General features: G+C 40.5%; 1 protein-coding gene across 3 annotated transcripts in view; it reads left to right on the top strand.

Moving 5' to 3' along the window:
* The window catches only part of eomesa (eomesodermin homolog a), a 28,134-nt gene extending 15,664 nt beyond the window's left edge, over positions 1–12,470 (top strand). The window contains exons 1-7 of one of the 3 annotated variants that reach the window (XM_077507958.1): positions 8,396–9,663; positions 9,838–9,992; positions 10,518–10,639; positions 10,928–11,086; positions 11,156–11,217; positions 11,303–12,054; positions 12,173–12,470. In XM_077507958.1, coding sequence (XP_077364084.1) covers positions 8,945–9,663; positions 9,838–9,992; positions 10,518–10,639; positions 10,928–11,086; positions 11,156–11,217; positions 11,303–12,054; positions 12,173–12,186 — 1,983 coding nt within the window. In that variant the 5' untranslated portion in view covers positions 8,396–8,944 and the 3' untranslated portion in view covers positions 12,187–12,470. Of the gene's footprint in view, positions 1–8,345; positions 9,664–9,837; positions 9,993–10,517; positions 10,640–10,927; positions 11,087–11,155; positions 11,218–11,302 lie in introns of those variants that run through there. The other 2 variants (XM_077507959.1, XM_077507957.1) reach the window with 2 other exon arrangements.
* The last annotated feature ends 5,210 nt before the right edge of the window (positions 12,471–17,680 follow it).

Genomic DNA, 17,680 nt, shown 5'->3' with positions numbered 1-17,680 from the left:
ACATCCTTTTTTTTTTTTTGTAGCTACAATGTTACAAAACCTGAAAACAAACCTATAGCAATGGTTTCCTGGCTTCCTGTTGACTCGAGCCGATACCCCGTTTTCACACTTCCCACGTGCATTGCCCACAAACAGCTAAACACGCACACACATTTGCACAAATGAAACAAGAGACCCTCACGCTCACACTCACACCAAGACCACATCGGCCTACGGCCTCCCTTTTTTGGTGGTTTGTGATGTCGGAGAGGTTGGGGGGGGGGCATTTTTTTTGACCCGGTGTCTCTCCCCACTGGCGAAAAACCGAAATCAGAGCGCAAGGTCACAGTTTCCATCATTTTTTTCAAGTATTCGAGGCATCGATTTCAGTCATAAAACGTTTACCAAACGGCTTCAAGAGTATTCAACCTTCCCGAGGCCCACGAGCCGCCATATTTTTCCTCCAAAGTCTGCTTTCGAGCTTGATGTCGTCTGCGCTTGTTGCGTCTTCGCCCATCCGACGAACCTCGAAAAGTCGCGCACAAACCTCGGCCGTATCTGACACGACGACGCTCGACAGACGATCGTAAGGCAACAAATGCAGGCGAGCAAGGCATGAGACTTGGAATCGGCGCGCTCACTGCCGTTCGTCGTTTCTTCTCCTTTGACGCCCGCCCCTCCTATACTTGTCGAATATGACACCTCGACCGCGCAAGAACCAGACCAGGTTCTCTCGTACCTTCTTCTGCAAAAGCCGCCCGTGCCGCTTGAATTGATTCGAGCGGCCTGCGACTCGGCCACGGAAAATACAAAAAAAAACGAGGCCTTCTGTTGGTTCCTGCGCATGAAGAAGACAGAAGACAGAAGAGCGTGGACCACGTCCATGCGACGTGGGAGTCCCTGCTGTTTGCGTGGCTGCCAGGCAGGCAGGCAGGCAGGCAGGCAGCCTCTCCTCTGCTCTGCTCAGAACGTTTGGCTCCAGAACCGCGAGAGCCCATCTGATGCGGCCCCCCACCCCCACCCCCCATCTGACGGCTGGAGCGGAGCGAGCAGGAGAAGGAGGCCGCAGATTGTTGTAGACCATTTACATGTAAATACAGAAAACCGGGCCGGGGTCTCAGTTCAATATTGAAGGCGTCCGTCGCTCCGAGGTCCCTCTGTTTATGCGTATACGTGTTTGTGTGTGTGCTCATGTATGTGCATGGCATGATCCAGTACATCGGAATTAAAACAGCTGCCAAATTGCTGCAAATGTTTTAATACAAAAGCATCCTGTGGCCTCTAATTGCATCTAATGGATGCTGGATGCGTTTCTCCAGAACAGAAACGGGCGCTTTTTCAGCGAATAATTAATTGGCATTTCTTTCAATTGTTTTGTATTGTGTTTGACCAAATAATAAAAAATAAAGACGAATTCAGCAAACGGGGAATGTGAAGATGAATTCGTATTTCATTATTATTATTATTATTGTTCTTAGGGATGGTCGGGTCGGCATCGGGCCAATAGCCGGTCTTATTTCAAGGTATCGGTATCGCAATCAGGAAGTCGCAATTACAAATTATAAGAATAGAAAATTGCCATTAAGGAATAATTCTATATTGGTATATGTAAGTTTTTTTTCTTTTAATTATTATTATCTGAAAATGATCTCCTTGACTTAATTGCATGGCTTCAATAGTGAACTCACAATTCATCGCAAATTTTACATCTGTTCTAAATATGTAATGAAATGGTCAACAAAATATTTTTTTTAAACAGATACTTCACTTATTTAGCCCATTATAGCAATAAAAAGTTAATATTTTGTCTATAATTAATTTGATACTTTCTAGGTTTGGTCATGTGACATTCACAAGCTGAGCTGTGATTGGTTACCTGAGCCCTTATGATGTCATTTTCAGTCGACAGCAAGTTGCAAAATGTGTTTTTAAAGGTTCTAATTGTATGTGAAAAATAATGAAAATATATAATTTATTATAGGCAAAATATTAATGCTGGACTGCCAAAAATGGCTAAATAAGTAAAGTATCCCTTTAAGTTTTCATACTTTTAACATAAAAGTGGAAAAATATTAAAGTAATATGGCTGCATCTTTTAGTCATTGATACCGTAATTTCATAATAATTCATAAAATTGAGTTTAAATTAAAAAGATGAACTGCGCAGTAAAAAACGAGTGTCATACTGATTTGTGTTGGGGTCATTTTTCTGCCACTAGATGGCATAATTGCATTTGTAAGACATTGGTGACAAACTCGGTGATTTTTTTTTTTTGTTTCATATTAAGAACTATCTAATCTTTAACCTGACGTCCATCCATTCTGAACCGCTTATTCCTCACAAGGGTCGCGGGGGGGGGGGGGGGGGGGGGGGTTGCTGGAGCCTATCTATGGGCGGTAGGCGGGGTACACCCTGAACTGGTCGCCAGCCAATTGTAACATGAATTAATTTGTGAAATTCTCCACAAATATATGCATTATTGTTACATTTATTACTGCTAAATTTTGACATGAATTCCCCCTGTACAGGCCTTCCAAGTAAGGGGAGGGGTCATTAATGGCGCGTTAAAATCAAAAAATTAGTGGCGTTAAAGGAACTTTAAATTACGCACTAATTTTGACGCCAATTTCTTCATGCCGTCCACCTTATCCAATTTGATGTCTTCTATGGCCTCCCTTTCGGCGTATGCCTGTTCGACAGCAAGTCAGTTCGGGCTTTTCCTCTTTATTATCGCTGGAGAATCGTTCATACCGAGAGCGAGATGTGTTAAAACTCGACATTCTCACTTCTGACTCACTGATTTTAACCACATTGAAAGGAGGAGCGGCATCAGAATACTCGTGTGGTGTAAATCTGTGTGTGTTGTGCCTGCCCCCACCCCCAAAAAAAACAAAAAAACAAAAAAACAAGTCTTCTTGAAATGCAGTTTCTGAGTCTGGTTGAGCAATGTGATAAAAGCCCAGCTTGTTTGGCAGTAATTGTGCTGTGGGGAAACCAGGGGTGCTCCTGCCCTGTGCTTGCTACATGTGTGGGACCTTCGCCCCCCCCTCCCTCCCTCCACACCCAATTTCAGCCCAACTCCGCACGACCGAGTGTTTTTTCTTCAAGGCTTAACGCTGAGTCGATACAAGCCTCCCCTTACACCTCACATGCCCCACAACGCATACATCCAGTCTACACTGTCAAACTTTTAGCACCTGCTAGCCTGCGCCGGTCCCTTATGTCAATGCTGCTGCTGCTGCTGCTGCTGCTTTTCAAAGAGGCTGAGGCGAAGAGAAATGGGTCAGCAAAGGTTGACGCCTGAAACGGGGGGTGAGGGTGAGCGTTGGGCCAACGAGCTAGCACGTACTCGCGGCCTTGTCAGTTTAAACACACAATGACTTACTGTGGCGCTGAGGGTAATGTTCAGTTCTTTTTATTCATTTATCTTTCAACTTCAATTAAAACCTTCTCATTTTCACATCATTTATCTTTCAAGCATTTATCTTAGCATTCCGCTTTCAGCATTCCCACACAATTTCTCCAGAAATTGCACTTAGTCTAGTTTCAGCACAGTATTCTTTTTTTTTTTTTTTTTTTTTTTTTTGATCGTTTACGGTGACATTTTTCTCTGTCCTGGCTTAGTCGGTCATCTTTTTCTTTTCTTTTCTTTTTATTTATTTATCTTTCAACTTCAATTAAAACTTTATAATTTTCACATCATTTATCTTAGCATTCCGCTTTCAGCATTCCCACACAATTTCCCCAGAAATTGCACTTAGTCTAGTTTCAGCACAGTATTCATTATTTATTTATTTTTTTTATTTGATCGTTTACGGTGACATTTTTCTCTGTCCTGGCTTGGTTGATCATCTTTTTCTTTAAAACGAGCTTTCAACAGCCCTTACATTTGGTCCATAAACCCGATTGAGACTGGCCAGAGCGCTGCTATAATGTCACACTGTTACACAGCTCATACAGTTATTATTATAAAGTATAGTGCTCCTCTGTATGGATCATGAAAGTATGGCAACAGATAGCAAACTGATTCTAAAACTACTCTCTTCCTTGTGCTTTTTTTTTCCCCACAGGCGTTAGGTGACACTTTCTAATGCAGTAATCCAAAAATCATGTTATCATGCCTTGGGGATTCAAATACAGTGAGTGCAGCTTCAATCCGATTTCCATGAAGTCTCTTTTTTTTTCTTTTTTTTTTCCCCCTCTCTTTTTGTCAGTGGATTATCACTGCCCCCTGAAACCTGTGCACACGCATGCATGCTGCAACACGCTGACAGAGAAACTTACAGGATATATATCGATATGACGGAAACATACAATCCACCGGTTTTATGCAACTTGATGTATTTCGGTGTATTTCCAGGGATTCAAACATGCTGCATATATATATATATATATATATATATATATATATATATATATATATAAGAGCATTCCCGTGGGTCTCGCCGTGGCTGGCTGCAGATGGAAAAGATGATTATTCCATGATGATTTGCTCTTGCTGGAATAAAATCTGAAACAAATGCCATCAAAAGACATCAAACATGAATATACTTTACATAGATTTCGTCTCTTTGGATAGAGATTCTATAATATACATTTAGGCCAGTCAAGGGTAAACGTAAACGTCCTGTGCGGTTTACATCACAAAGAAAAGAATATATTGGCTCGGAACCTTGTTACTGTCACAGAGTGGATATGCTGAAGAAATGAATGAATTAAGCATATGAGCAAAAAACAAAAAAAACAAGTACGGTATATTTTTTATCTGTTTTTATGTTTTGTAGCAATTAGCATTAGAATTAGCTAAGTTTCATCATTATTCACAAACCTGTTGAAAATACTGGGAAAAAGAGCTTGTTGCAACATGGACCTGGTTGATCTCTTATACGTTTTGCTACCACCTGCTGGCCGTTTGTGTTTTTTTCTTTTCATTATTATTGGAATAACTACCATCGCTTTAAGCGACCTCTTCAGGTCAGAAACTGCATCAAAACCTTCATACAAAAACTCGAGCAAACAAAAACCCCAAAAAGACCACGTATAAATACGTTTTTGGGAGTGAATGAGTTAACCGGCCATTTATATCCCCTGTCAGGCAACAACCCTCGCATCTTGCTAGCACCGTTTCCGTCACCTTCTGCCCCGACACGCTGGTCGGCGCACCGGCGCTTTGTTTTGAGCGCGTTCTGAATTTCCGAACGACAAATTCGGGCGAAGTTTCCGAACGGTCAATCAATAGCACTGCTGTTAGTGTGCGCACAACCAACACGAAGAAAATGCGTTCAAGCAATTACGTAGCAACAAATGAAATCCATCATCATTATCTTTATGGACCGCTCTCAGGTTTGCTCAAACGGCTCCCATGAAAATACACATCTTTGATAAACGTGCATGATAAATTCCCCCCAATAAAAGTGCTCTCGCGGGTGATGATTTGCGAAGGAGCGGGGATCCGGCGCGGCACACATTGCTGTCGGTTCTCCTTCCCCAGCAAAGCCTCCCTCCAGGGGTCTCGGTGGCGGGGATCTCTAATGAGACTTGCGTTATTAATCCTTGCAATGGCCTACATGAATTGTGTCCCGAGCAAAGGCTGCGGCAGCCACCTTGGCCCATAAACCCTGGAATGTATTCCTTTCATGTGCCCTGCTGATGATCTACTCTGACAACAATATGGTCGGACTTCCCTTCCCCTGTCGCGCGGGCCCTGGCCCAGGGCCAGAGAGGGTCATCTCAGATCCAACTTGGGCTTTTATAGGTGGTCAAGAAACACGCTGACAGGTCACAAGTGGGCGCTCCTTTATGAGGAGGATCTAAACAGCGACCTCATTTGGAATTAGTTTATTTATAGGTGCCTTGTAAATCACGTTTACTTTTGTTTTTTTCGCTTTCAAGCGGGCAACCGAGTCTTGAGGGGTCATTTTGGAAAAATACTTGGATCACGGTCGTAAAAAAAAAAAAAAAAAAAAAAAAAAACATGATGTTGTTGCTTGGTGAAAATCTGGTTGGAGCATCATGATCAGATTGTGAAGTCAATCCGCAGATACAGTAGCCGGTTTTACTAGACACATCGCAAAGTCGGGTCGTGAAAGCTCGACGTTAATGTCACATCACTCATCGGTTGTATGCTGATAAGTGAGGGGGGGGGCAGTGTCCTCCAAAAGTATTGGAACAGCAAGGTCTATTCAATTCCTTTGTTTTTGTTGTAAACCGAAGACATTTTGAGTTTCCGCTTTTATTTTATTGTATTTGCAACCGTGTTAACTCAAGACAGAGCACATCTTGTTTGAAGCCACTTTTCACGTGAGCAAAAGTATTGGAACAGACACGATTAAATTGACTTAAAGAGGCAGTGTGTATTATTTAGCACCATCTAGTGGTGAATTAATAATTCATTCATTTAAAAGAACACTCTTAATTCCAAAAATATGTTCTGTCACATCAGCATACATTCTTTTATATAATCGTAGGTCTAATAATCGCTAATTATATTAGATAGGTCGCACCAGGTGGCTGCCATGTTTCACTGCCATCTTTCTGCTATGCATAACCAAAGAAGAACTTTGCTAACATAGTTAGCTTCTGCCGCTTGTGCGTGAATACAGTATTAGGATGCTTGTCTCCATCTGCTTTGCTCTCGCTATTTTTTTCTAGATTCTCCTGCTTTTGTTAGCCGCTCCAGCTAGCTTGCGCTAGCCGCTCTTGTTAGCTTGTCCACTGAGTTTCTTGCTGGCCGCTCCCGTTCACCAGGCGGTCCCTCTGAGCGTATGTTTCAAAATCGCTGCATTCTATTAGTTCACCACTAGATGGCACTAAATAATACACACTGTCTCTTTAAAACGTCTCCTGATTTGTTTGGATGTATTTTTCTGTAAGTTGCCAGAGAAAATGGTTTGGTAGAATTCAGACTTCATTGTGCTGCTAGTTGTACCGATATTATCATGTAATTGGGGCCAATAACGTAATTTTCTGCTGATCGGTATTGGGTGAAAAAAAAAAAAAAAATCTGATTTTTTTTTTTTTTTTTTTTCTTCAAGATAATTCTCAGGTACAAACATCAAACGGAACATTAATAATTAGTGGAGCCCGGGTTTCAAAGCAAACATGGTGACGCAGTTTTTATCTGTTATGCTGCATGTAAATGGAATAAATTGCCATTGGAAGTGAAATCAGCCCCAAGTAATAAATTAAATCCAGGTTTAAAATAGTACTTTTTTTTTTTTTTAAGTTTCCTTTGATTTAATTAATTAGTTTTTTTTATTTTGTAAGGTTATTTTTGTTTATTTACTTTGTATTTCACTGTCTTTAAATCTTTCTTTTAAATCTTCACTTGTTCTGTTTGTTAATCATTTTTTTGTTTTGTTTTTTGCCTGTTTGTTGTTCGCCTGCAGTTTGGTTTCCGCTTTTGATTGACAGACGGTGTGTGCTTGTGCAATTAGCTGCAGTCCCCTGATGGCCCAGCAGCCAGCCGCCTTTTCCTCGTCCCGTTGACGGCACCAGCCAATCAGCCTCCAACCGAGATCCTCCCCGTCAACTTTTCACAGATTTGTCTCCCCGTTTCCCCCGGATTCATCTCCGTCGTTTTGATCTCATGCAGCACACAAACACGCAAAATACGGACGCACTCGCGTGGTCGCAAGTTCACTTGAGTTGAGAAATTGATGCGCTGATGCAAGTGTGATAACAAGGAGGGAAAGCGTGCTCAAGTGCTGTCAAGTATGTGAACTGCTACACCTGAAATAACCACGAGAGGTCGCTGTCTGTATACGTGTGGCGGTGATCGCAATTTGAGGTGTGCGACAAGAATATTCCTTGTGGATCGCCCACACTTCAGAGAGAGAATATTGCATATTGTTTCGCACAGGATTGTCATACAAACTATTTAATAACACGTTTGTGTTGCCAGTATAGTGATGTAATTTTTTTACTCATATTTTCATGTATTTTATTTTTAATGTACGCTGGTCACATTATTATTATTATTATTATTATTATTATTACTATTATCATTATTAATACGAGCTCAAATTTACAGCATATTTCGGCACTCTAGGAATTTTTTTCAGTAGGTCAAATGCAATTTTTTTAATCGTTGATGGTCACGTTTAAAATTGCTTAATGTTACATGATAGATGATAGATGGATAGATAGAAATCAGACAATTCCAGGTCATAAAAATACATAAAGCCAATACGTTTTGTTTGTTTGTTTGTTTTACCTATCAGTATAAATCCAATATGACAATGCTAATTTAATGTTTTCTGTTTTGTAATTGCAATGCATAAACTATATGACTTTTTCCACATTTGTTTTACAATGATGTTCAAAAAAAAAAAATCTTTAGTCCTAATTTCGATTTCCAATTATAGAGTGGACGCTGACCCGGATGTGAAATAAAGGCAACGAGGCCACGCGTGTGGATTTTATTTTTTTTTTGTCCCCTTCTTTTGAAGTGGATTTGTAAACTGACATTGCGTTGACTTGCAGGGGGCCCAAAAAGTCAGCAAAGAAGAGAACAACACAATTTCCAAGGAGAGTTCTGCATGCGTGGAGATGTGCTGTTTATTGTCTAAGATTTTCAAAGACACGACAAGTGTAGTTTTAAAAAAAAAAAAAAAAAAAAAAAAAAACAGGAGCGAGAGAGAGATGATTTGTAATTGAATTAAAACAGCGGCTGCAGCCATTGGCTGAACGACGAAGGCCTGTTGCCCCTCCAAGCTCCTCCCCCTCACGCTTCCAAACATTTCAGCTGTGCGGAGGTCTCCATCTTATAAGAGCCCCCCGAAAGTCATGTCCGTGCCATCATCTGGTCTGAAAAGCCGGCGGAGAGCAGGAGAAAGCTTGTGAACCTCCTCCGCCCCTTCCATCACCGATTCTGGAGGGAGGCGTGAAAATCCCAACAGAACCGAGCAGGGCACCCCTGTTGTTTTGTTTTTTTTGAGGGGCTCAGACTGACCTCTCCAGAAACATGCAATTAGAGAACATCCTCCCCGGTGCGCTCCCAAAGACCTTCTACAACCTCTCGTCGACCGACAGCGCAAACAACAGCCCGAGGCCGCCGTCGCAACTCGACTACCAAGAAGTGGAGCGGGCGGAAGCGGAAGCCAACAGCGCTCCCAAGAAATACCAGCTGGGGAGCGGCATGATGGCTGACCCGGAAGCGGACGCGGACGCGTTCGCCAAAAGCGGGCCCGATGGGAGGAAAGGCTCCCCGGTGCTCGGTGAGGACGAGCTGAGCGGCGGGCGGCGATACAACTTGGACGAACTCGCTTCTGACCGCTATTTCATCTCGTCTTCTCAGGCGAGTTCCGACATGGCAAGTCCGTGTTCGCTCTTCCCCTACGCGGGGCAAACGGGGTCCGTGTACGGCGCGGGCGCCGCCGGCTCCAGGTACGCCCCGGCGTCGCTCCACTACGGCTCGGTCCTGCCGCCCGCCGGCTTCTCGTCGCCGTCCGTTTGCGGCGGTCGGAGTCAGTTCGGCGGCGGCGGGTACCAGTTCAGTCAGGGTCCCGGCTGCTTGTACCCGTCGTACCCCGGCGCCGGCATCAGCTCCATGTCGCTGGCCGGCTCCGGCGGCGGTTCCGGCGGCGGCGGCGGCCCGAGGGCGCAGGTGTATCTTTGCAACCGGCCTCTGTGGCTCAAGTTCCACCGGCACCAGACCGAAATGATCATCACCAAGCAGGGCAGGTAGGCATCTTTTTTTTCCTTTCTTTTTTTTAATAAAAAAAATATATATATTTTTGCATTGTCACTTTTACGCACAAATTTACGCACGTTTCAATGTAGTATTCGTTGCTCATTCAAAATGTTTTTTTTTTTTTAAAAACGCTAAAATCCGATTGTGTTGCCCCCTTTTCTCAGACGGATGTTCCCGTTCCTGAGCTTCAACATGACCGGATTGAACCTGACGGCCCACTACAACGTTTTCGTGGAAGTTGTTCTGGCGGATCCGAATCATTGGCGCTTCCAAGGGGGCAAGTGGGTCACTTGCGGCAAAGCGGATAATAATATGCAAGGTGCGTTTCACAAACAAAACTTGTCACAATATATTGAAATTTCGTTAGAATTGTATTAGATTATGAAATGACGACTAATAAAGATTGGTCCAAAAATGTTGATTTCGATTCTAAATCATGAAGGCCTGAACAAAATTAACGAGTAAAAAAAATAAAAATAAAATATGGTGAAATGCTCATTTTAACAATTGATTCGATTTCATTTATCACATTTTGATATTAGAAATAACTTTCTGACCAAGAATTATTTAGTTACAAATCTTTTTTTTATATATATTTAATGAAAAAAAGCTTTAAAATGAAGAGCACAATTACAGATTGAAATTAAAGCAATTGTTGGCATCATATTTAATTTTAATGTACCATTTGAAATAACATAATTGGACATCAGAGAAAGATGTTGCAAGTTTCACCTATAAAAATCATTTAAATGCAGCTTTATTTTTCTTCTTTTTAAAATAGTGCAATGTGCATAATTTATTTTATTTTTTTAACATGCATTATGATGTGATCTGAATTTGGCAGGTAACAAAATGTACGTTCATCCCGAATCCCCAAACACGGGCGCCCACTGGATGAGGCAAGAAATCTCCTTTGGCAAGCTGAAGCTGACAAACAACAAAGGGGCCAACAATAACAACACGCAGGTAGCTTCTGTCATTTATTTTTAATTTTTTGCATTTTCATAATTGAGCTTTTCTATTTTGAAATACATTAACTCAACTTTATTTATATAAAGCACTTTGAAACAAGCATTGCTATATACAAAGTGTTGCACAGAAAATAAAATTGACATCAATAAACGTCAAATTTTAAGCAGGCTTGATTTTTCTTTTTCTTTGAGGCCTCGTTGCTGAAGATGTGAAAGCAGTTTTGCTTTTTTTTGTTCTCGAGTGTTGCATTCAAGCGCCAATTTCCTTTTTTTTTTTTGGCAGATGATCGTCTTGCAATCTCTTCATAAATACCAACCGCGGCTGCACATTGTGGAGGTGACGGAAGACGGCGTGGAAGACATGAGCAACGAGGGCCGGACTCAAACCTTCACCTTCCCCGAGAACCAGTTCATCGCCGTCACCGCCTACCAGAACACGGATGTAAGACTTTCAACTGTTTGCAATGAAAATGGAGATATTAGATTTGATTATTTTTGTTTTTCTTTTCAGATCACACAGCTGAAAATTGACCACAATCCTTTTGCCAAAGGTTTTCGGGACAATTATGACTCGTAGGTTTCTCCACTAGTGGCAACGTTCCATTTTTGTTGTTGTTATTTTTGCATCTTTCCAATCAAATTGTCTCCATCCGAGCAGAATGTACACGGCCCCGGAGAGTGATCGGCTGACTCCGTCGCCCACGGACTCCCCCCGATCCACCCAAATCGTGCCGGGGGCTCGCTATGCCATGCAGCCCTTCTTCCAGGACCAGTTTGTCAACAACTTGCCCCAGAACCGCTTCTACAGCAGCGAACGGGCCGTGCCCCAAACCAACAGCCTCCTGTCCCCTCCGGGCGAGGACGCCAGCGCCGCCGCCGCCGCCGCCGCCGCCCAACGCTGGTTCGTCCCCCAGGTCCAGCAGCCCGGCGCCAACAAGCTGGACCTGCCCTACGACAACGACTATTCCGCCGGCGGCCTGCTGTCCTACGGCATCAAACCTCTCTCCCTGCAGACGTCCCACGCCCTCGGCTACTACCCCGATTCGGCTTTCGCCTCCATGGCGGCCGGCTGGGGCGCCAGGGGCTCCTACCAGCGCAAGGTGACCGCGGGCCTGCCCTGGTCGCCCCGCCCGAGTCCGCCGGCCTTCGCCGAGCCGGACCAGCCGGGGAAAGACAAGCTGGCGGAGGAGGAGAGCGCGCCGCCGCCGCCGCCGGTGTCCACCACCACCGCCGCCGCCTGGATGGAGACCTCTCACTCGCTGAAGTCGCTGGATTCGTCCGACTCGGGCGTCTACGCCATGGTGTGCAAGAGGCGCAGGATGTCCCCCGGGGGCTCCAGCGCCGAGAACTCGCCGACCATCAAGTGTGAAGATTTGAGTGCTGAGGATTACAATAAGGACAACCCGAAAGGCATGGGTTATTATGCATTCTACACCAGCCCCTAAGACTGTCATTTATTCCAAAACGAAATATCACGTCATTGGTTGTTAATGTTTTTTTTTTTTGTGTGTGTCTCTTTTCTCTAAAGGTGCCAAAGCTTAGTGTTGCTCCCCCCAAGCAAGCTGCACAAGGTTATTTTCCCCAGGCAGGCCAACCCCTCTCTCATACCTGAGCAGAAACATGCATTAGTGGTTGTTTTGAACAAGCATGTCCCTTTTTAATTCTTTTTTTTTTTAAACAAATGGGATTTCCGCCTCCCCCCTTGTGTATTTAAGTCGTTTGCATTGTACAGTATTTGTGCACTTTAGAATGTGATGTACCTTGTACAAATTGTCTTCATGGAGGTGTTATTCAATGGGAAAAATAAAGCTGCTTTTCTGAAAGCATCTTCGGCGTATGATTTATTCATAGTGGGAAAAAAATGGATGGAATAGAACTTTGCCACCATATGAGTCATATCGGTCCCTTTTTAGTGGATTCATCGGTTCTCATTACGGATGACTTGTGGGGAAAAAAGCAAAATGGATCATGCAAATGAGCCGCAAAATGGCTTCTTGCAAGTCAGGCTGTCGGTTTTCCGCGTATAGCGCCGGCAACACGTTCCGTATTCAAATCAAGGAAAATGGTGGACAGAACAAAAATATAAGCAACAATCGTGCACTGTAGTTATTTTGTGGCACTGGGGAAAAAAATGATGAAAAACATTCAATCCAAAAAAAGTCTTTCACTTGAATTCCCATTCAGTTTCCTATCAAAGGCTCGACGGTTTCAGCAGGTAGGCAAATGTTACACACAATATGAATGGATGAGCATATTTTAAAGGATTTGACGGTTCACGTGTTTTTTTTTTTTTTTTTTTCTAAAGTCAAGGTTCAATAACTGCTAATATTGGCTGTCAGTGGTAATTTTTTTATTTATTTTTTTTAATCAATGTTCACTGTCCTAAAAAAAATAAATAAATAAATAAATGCACCATCAGGTAGAGATGTAACGATATCCAAACATCACGATACAATATCACGATATAGTGGGGGCGTTGATATTTAAAAAAAAAAAAAATCACAATATTATTAAAAAAAAAAAAAAAGAGATCATACTAAAAAAAAAAAAAAAAAAAAAGTACAATATTGTGCCCTTTATCGTGACATCCCTAACCAGCAGGTACTAGTTAGCCCCAAGGACAACACGAGTCACCCACTGGTCTGTACTAAAAAAAAAAATAATTGCTCCCAGTGAAAGGACAATTGTGACTTACTAAGAAGAATTAAAACAGAAGAAGAATGTCAAGATGAATTTTGTTTCTTCGGTTCAAAATTAAATGGATTGTGTTCAATGAAAAAAAATGGAACGGAAATGTTTGTAAAAAAAAAAAAAAAAAAAAAATTTTGTGCTGTCATTTTAATAGCTTTAATAGTTTGCTCATGGTCATCATACCGCCAGAATATAATATTGGCCCATGACTACAGTATTGTCCAATTAATTATTCAAGATGAAGCTGAATACTCCTCAAACTGTGAATTTATTAAAAAAAAAAAAAAAAGAGCAAAGTAAGCATGCTTTTTATAAAGGAGTTGATAATATTTGTGTTTTGGTGTCCTTCTCGCCCGTTTGTCTTATTTTCAATCCTCCCCCAATTTGAACGGCTTTGCATGTCGGTTTTCTAATTAATTCTGCTGTCAGACTCGTTGACAAAAAGGAGGAGTCGTACTCCAATTAACACTTCCTAACGAGGTAGATTACCATGGCCTTTCGGCAAAGATGCTAAAAAAAAAAAAAAAAAAGAAAGACTCTCTGGAGATTGCAACTGAACAATAAAAATGTTTGCACTTGTGTCAGCAATTTGTTTTTGGCTTTTTACCCCCATTTTGTGCAGCTTATCCGAGTCACAGGTGAACCAAAATCCCAGTTGACTTTGTGCAAAAAAGGCAGTTACACCTTGGACTGGTTCCCACATACGTCATATCATAATCACGGATTAATACAAAAATAATACAAAAAAAAAATAAAAAAAGAAAGAAGAAAAACATAACAAAATAATCAACACAAAATGAATGACAGCGTCAACACGTTTCAATGTAACAATTCTACGAAATAATTGAACAGAATGTCCTTGTGAAATATGAAATGTATTTTTCCACTCATTGAGCTTTTGTCAAGTTTTTAAAAGTACAAATCGACTGAGATGATTTTGCGTTACAATCCGCAAGCTGACGCCTCGTTTTCAAATACAACATTCTTTTTTGTTTTGTTTTATATTTTCTAATTGTTGCTCCGATACCAATACCGATACCGGTATCGGCAGAGGCCCCGATACGAGGGCTGTCACGATATCCAAACACAATATTGTCAAAAAAATGAGCTCATACTAAACAAAAAACACACAATATTGTGCTTTGGCACATTACAATAAATATAATATAATATATATATCGAGGCACTGACTTGCCAATGCATGCACACAGTTTTCTTCCTCATGTTGACTCCGCCTCCGCCGGCGACCACTTTGAAAGTTCAAGTGGAAGTCGGATGAGAATTTGGAGGCATTCTGACATCAGATAACGTCCTTTCGGGCTCTTTCCGCACCTTCAGTCACACACCATTACTGCTCTCACGGGCTAAATTTAGCCACGGGCGCGCTTGCGTTTTGGGTGGACAATTTTGAAGACGTCTCTTTTAGCGAGAGAGAACGGAACGGTGGCGATTAGTTGTGATTATCTTCACGCGATTGCCCTTTTTTTTTTTTGATGTGTTGCTAAATGTCAACCTCGAAGCGCTTCATGGGGGCAGCCGAACAATATTTTTTTATAAATAAGATAAATATATTTATAGGGCCACATAATTTTATGAAGAGAAATTGTGTTTCGTCCTAAAAATTTGTGCTTTTGCATATTTAGAAACATGCTACAGTATATAAACCAATTTATTTGTAATATGGCAGTCGGGTTATTATAGTTTTGGAATTTTTCATTTTAGTTTTTATTTCGTTTTGAGTTTTGTCTTTTTAAATTGAGTTAGTTTTAATTAGTTTTCAGGGTGGTTCTGTTAGTTTTTTTTAATTAGTTTTAGTTCTTTAATAAATGCTTAGTTTTAGTTTAGTTAGTTCCAGTATTAGTTTTAGTTTTTTTCGTTGTTTTTTTTTTTTTTTTTTTTTTTTTTTTAATGTGTCTTACTTGTGCGCAATATTTAAAAAACACCATGGACACGACGTCATTATTCCAGTTTAGATCCAAATAAATCTACTAAAAATCACATTTCAAATCATCCCCAAAGGCTCATGCATTCAATGAATTAGCAAAGACTAAAACCAAGGACATTTTTGCTATAATTATAGTTACTTTTGTAAACATAAAATGAAGTTTCAGTTAGTTTTCTTTTTTTTAAAAAGCATCTTCGTTTTTATTTTATTTCGCTAACGAAATTGTTTTCTTTTAAATGTAGTTAGTTTTAATTGGTTTTCAGGGTGGCTCTGTTAGTTTTTTTAATTAGTTTTAGTTCTTTAATAAATGCTTAGTTTTAGTTTAGTTAGTTTCAGTATTAGTTTTAGTTTTTTTATAATGTGTAGTATTGTGCGCAATATTTAAAAAACATCATGGGTGCGACGTCATTATTCCGGTTTATATCAAAATAAATGTACTAAAAATCACATTTCAAATCATCCCCAAAGGCTCATATATTAAATTAATTAGCAAAGACTAAAACCAAGGACATTTTTGCTATAATTATAGTTACTTTTGTAAACAGTTTCAGTTAGTTTTTTTTTTGTTTGTTTTTTTTAAAAAGCATCTTCTTTTTTGTTTTATTTCGTTAACGAAATTGTTTTTTTTATTTTAGTTTTTTCGGTAGTTTAAGTCAACTAAAATAACCAACAAAAAAAAACAAACATGAGGTTGATTTCCATTTGTGCAGTTCTAGCACCCTCTTGTGGCTTGTTTTTTTGTGCAATTTAATTTTCATGAGGGATGTTTTGGCCCTTCTATGTTTAAAATCTATACTAATTGTCAGATTGAGGGGACCGTAATATGTTTGTGAATCGAGTCAATATGTGGAGGAGCTCGATGCGTGCGTGCGTTAACAAGCAAGCGCCTCAATGGGTGTTATTAGAGATTGTACGTGGTTTCGAACTCCCCGCAATATCGTGATCGTGATCGTATCGTGAGCTTCATATCGTGATAATATCGTATCGCGATGTTTGGATATCGTTACAAAATGAATAGTACCTTGTTTACCACGGAAAGTTTCTGCCGTTTTTCCCTTCCGACAACATTCAGAGACAAAACTTTTTTCTCCAATCATCACGACACCTCGCAGTGAACGTTTATTCCCTTCGCCACTCGTCTATATAAGTTCTGACTCATCTCCCAGCTGCATTATTTACATGCGCGTGAAACATCTTCCTTGTGTGCTAACAGGCTCTCGGTATCTTTTCCGATTCAGGGTACAATTAAGAGGTGAGAGTTTGAGCTCCCACTTTTTTCCACTTCTATTTCTGAGCTAGCGAGTGATTATGCCGGAGGTTGATGGGCGGGTGAGGAATGAAGCTCTATTTTTACTCTTCCAACACATTTGACTTTATATTACAATGATATCACTATAACAAATACAACAGTGAAGCTCTTGTGGTTCTGTTTGTGTCGGTTTTTTCAGGGAAGTGTTTTTCCATAAAGCCAATTGATAGACGACCTGTTAATCAAAATAGATATTTCAGTTGTCAGTTAAAAGCCAGCAAGTTGCCATGGGAGATTTCGTTGCGGTATCTAGCAAAGAAATATCAGACATGAAGTGATATTTCTGATTAAAATTCCTCTTTTTTTATTTTTTATTTTTTTATTTTAACAGCCTACAGTTGCAGCCGGCTGGAGCTCAGTTGTTGGTACGACACTGCCCTCTGCGGGACAACCTTTGTTAAAACAATTTAGGAGGATATTTGGGCTTCAAAATTCTTGAAAAATAAACCTTCACTTTTCAGATTTTTTTTTTTTTTTTTGGGGGGGGGGGGATTCATATTCTTTAAAAATCATTAATAGTAATAAACTGGACAATTATGTTTATGATAAAAAAATGTTCCTACACTTAGAAGAAACAGCAATCGAAAAAAAAAGAAATACATTTCATTTATTTTGAACTTTATTCAGATTCAATTTGGTCAATGTACTGTATGTGTGGGCTTTGATTTTTTTTTTTATTTTTTTTTTTTTTTGGGGGGGGTTACTGTCAGGACAAGTAAATTTATCAGTTTTAGTTTTTTTTTTTTTTTTTTTAAATGAGGATTGTGGATTCGTTATAAAATGTTCTCCAATTCTGGATTTACCCTATTAACATCATATAATTAACAAATATCGTATTTATTACTGAGTATTAATTAGCATTAATACAAAAAAAAAAAAAAAAAAAAAGAGCGAGCGAGAGAGCATGTCACCCAAGACATTATTTGGTGCAATACAAACAGGAACAAACCGATGTAAAAAGCAGCATTTAGAATTGTTCAGAATTAAAAGATTGTTGTGCTTTTTAGATATGATGTAAATGAAGGAGCTATCATCGCAGTATGCAAAACGGTGTCGGCTCTGATTGGCATGTTAGCTAGCAAATTAACATT

Source organism: Festucalex cinctus, chromosome 19 (genome assembly GCF_051991245.1).
Source record: "Festucalex cinctus isolate MCC-2025b chromosome 19, RoL_Fcin_1.0, whole genome shotgun sequence".
Lineage (NCBI taxonomy): Eukaryota > Metazoa > Chordata > Actinopteri > Syngnathiformes > Syngnathidae > Festucalex > Festucalex cinctus.
The sequence above is the reverse complement of the archived record's forward strand: the minus strand, read 5'-3'. Positions and strand labels throughout refer to the sequence as shown.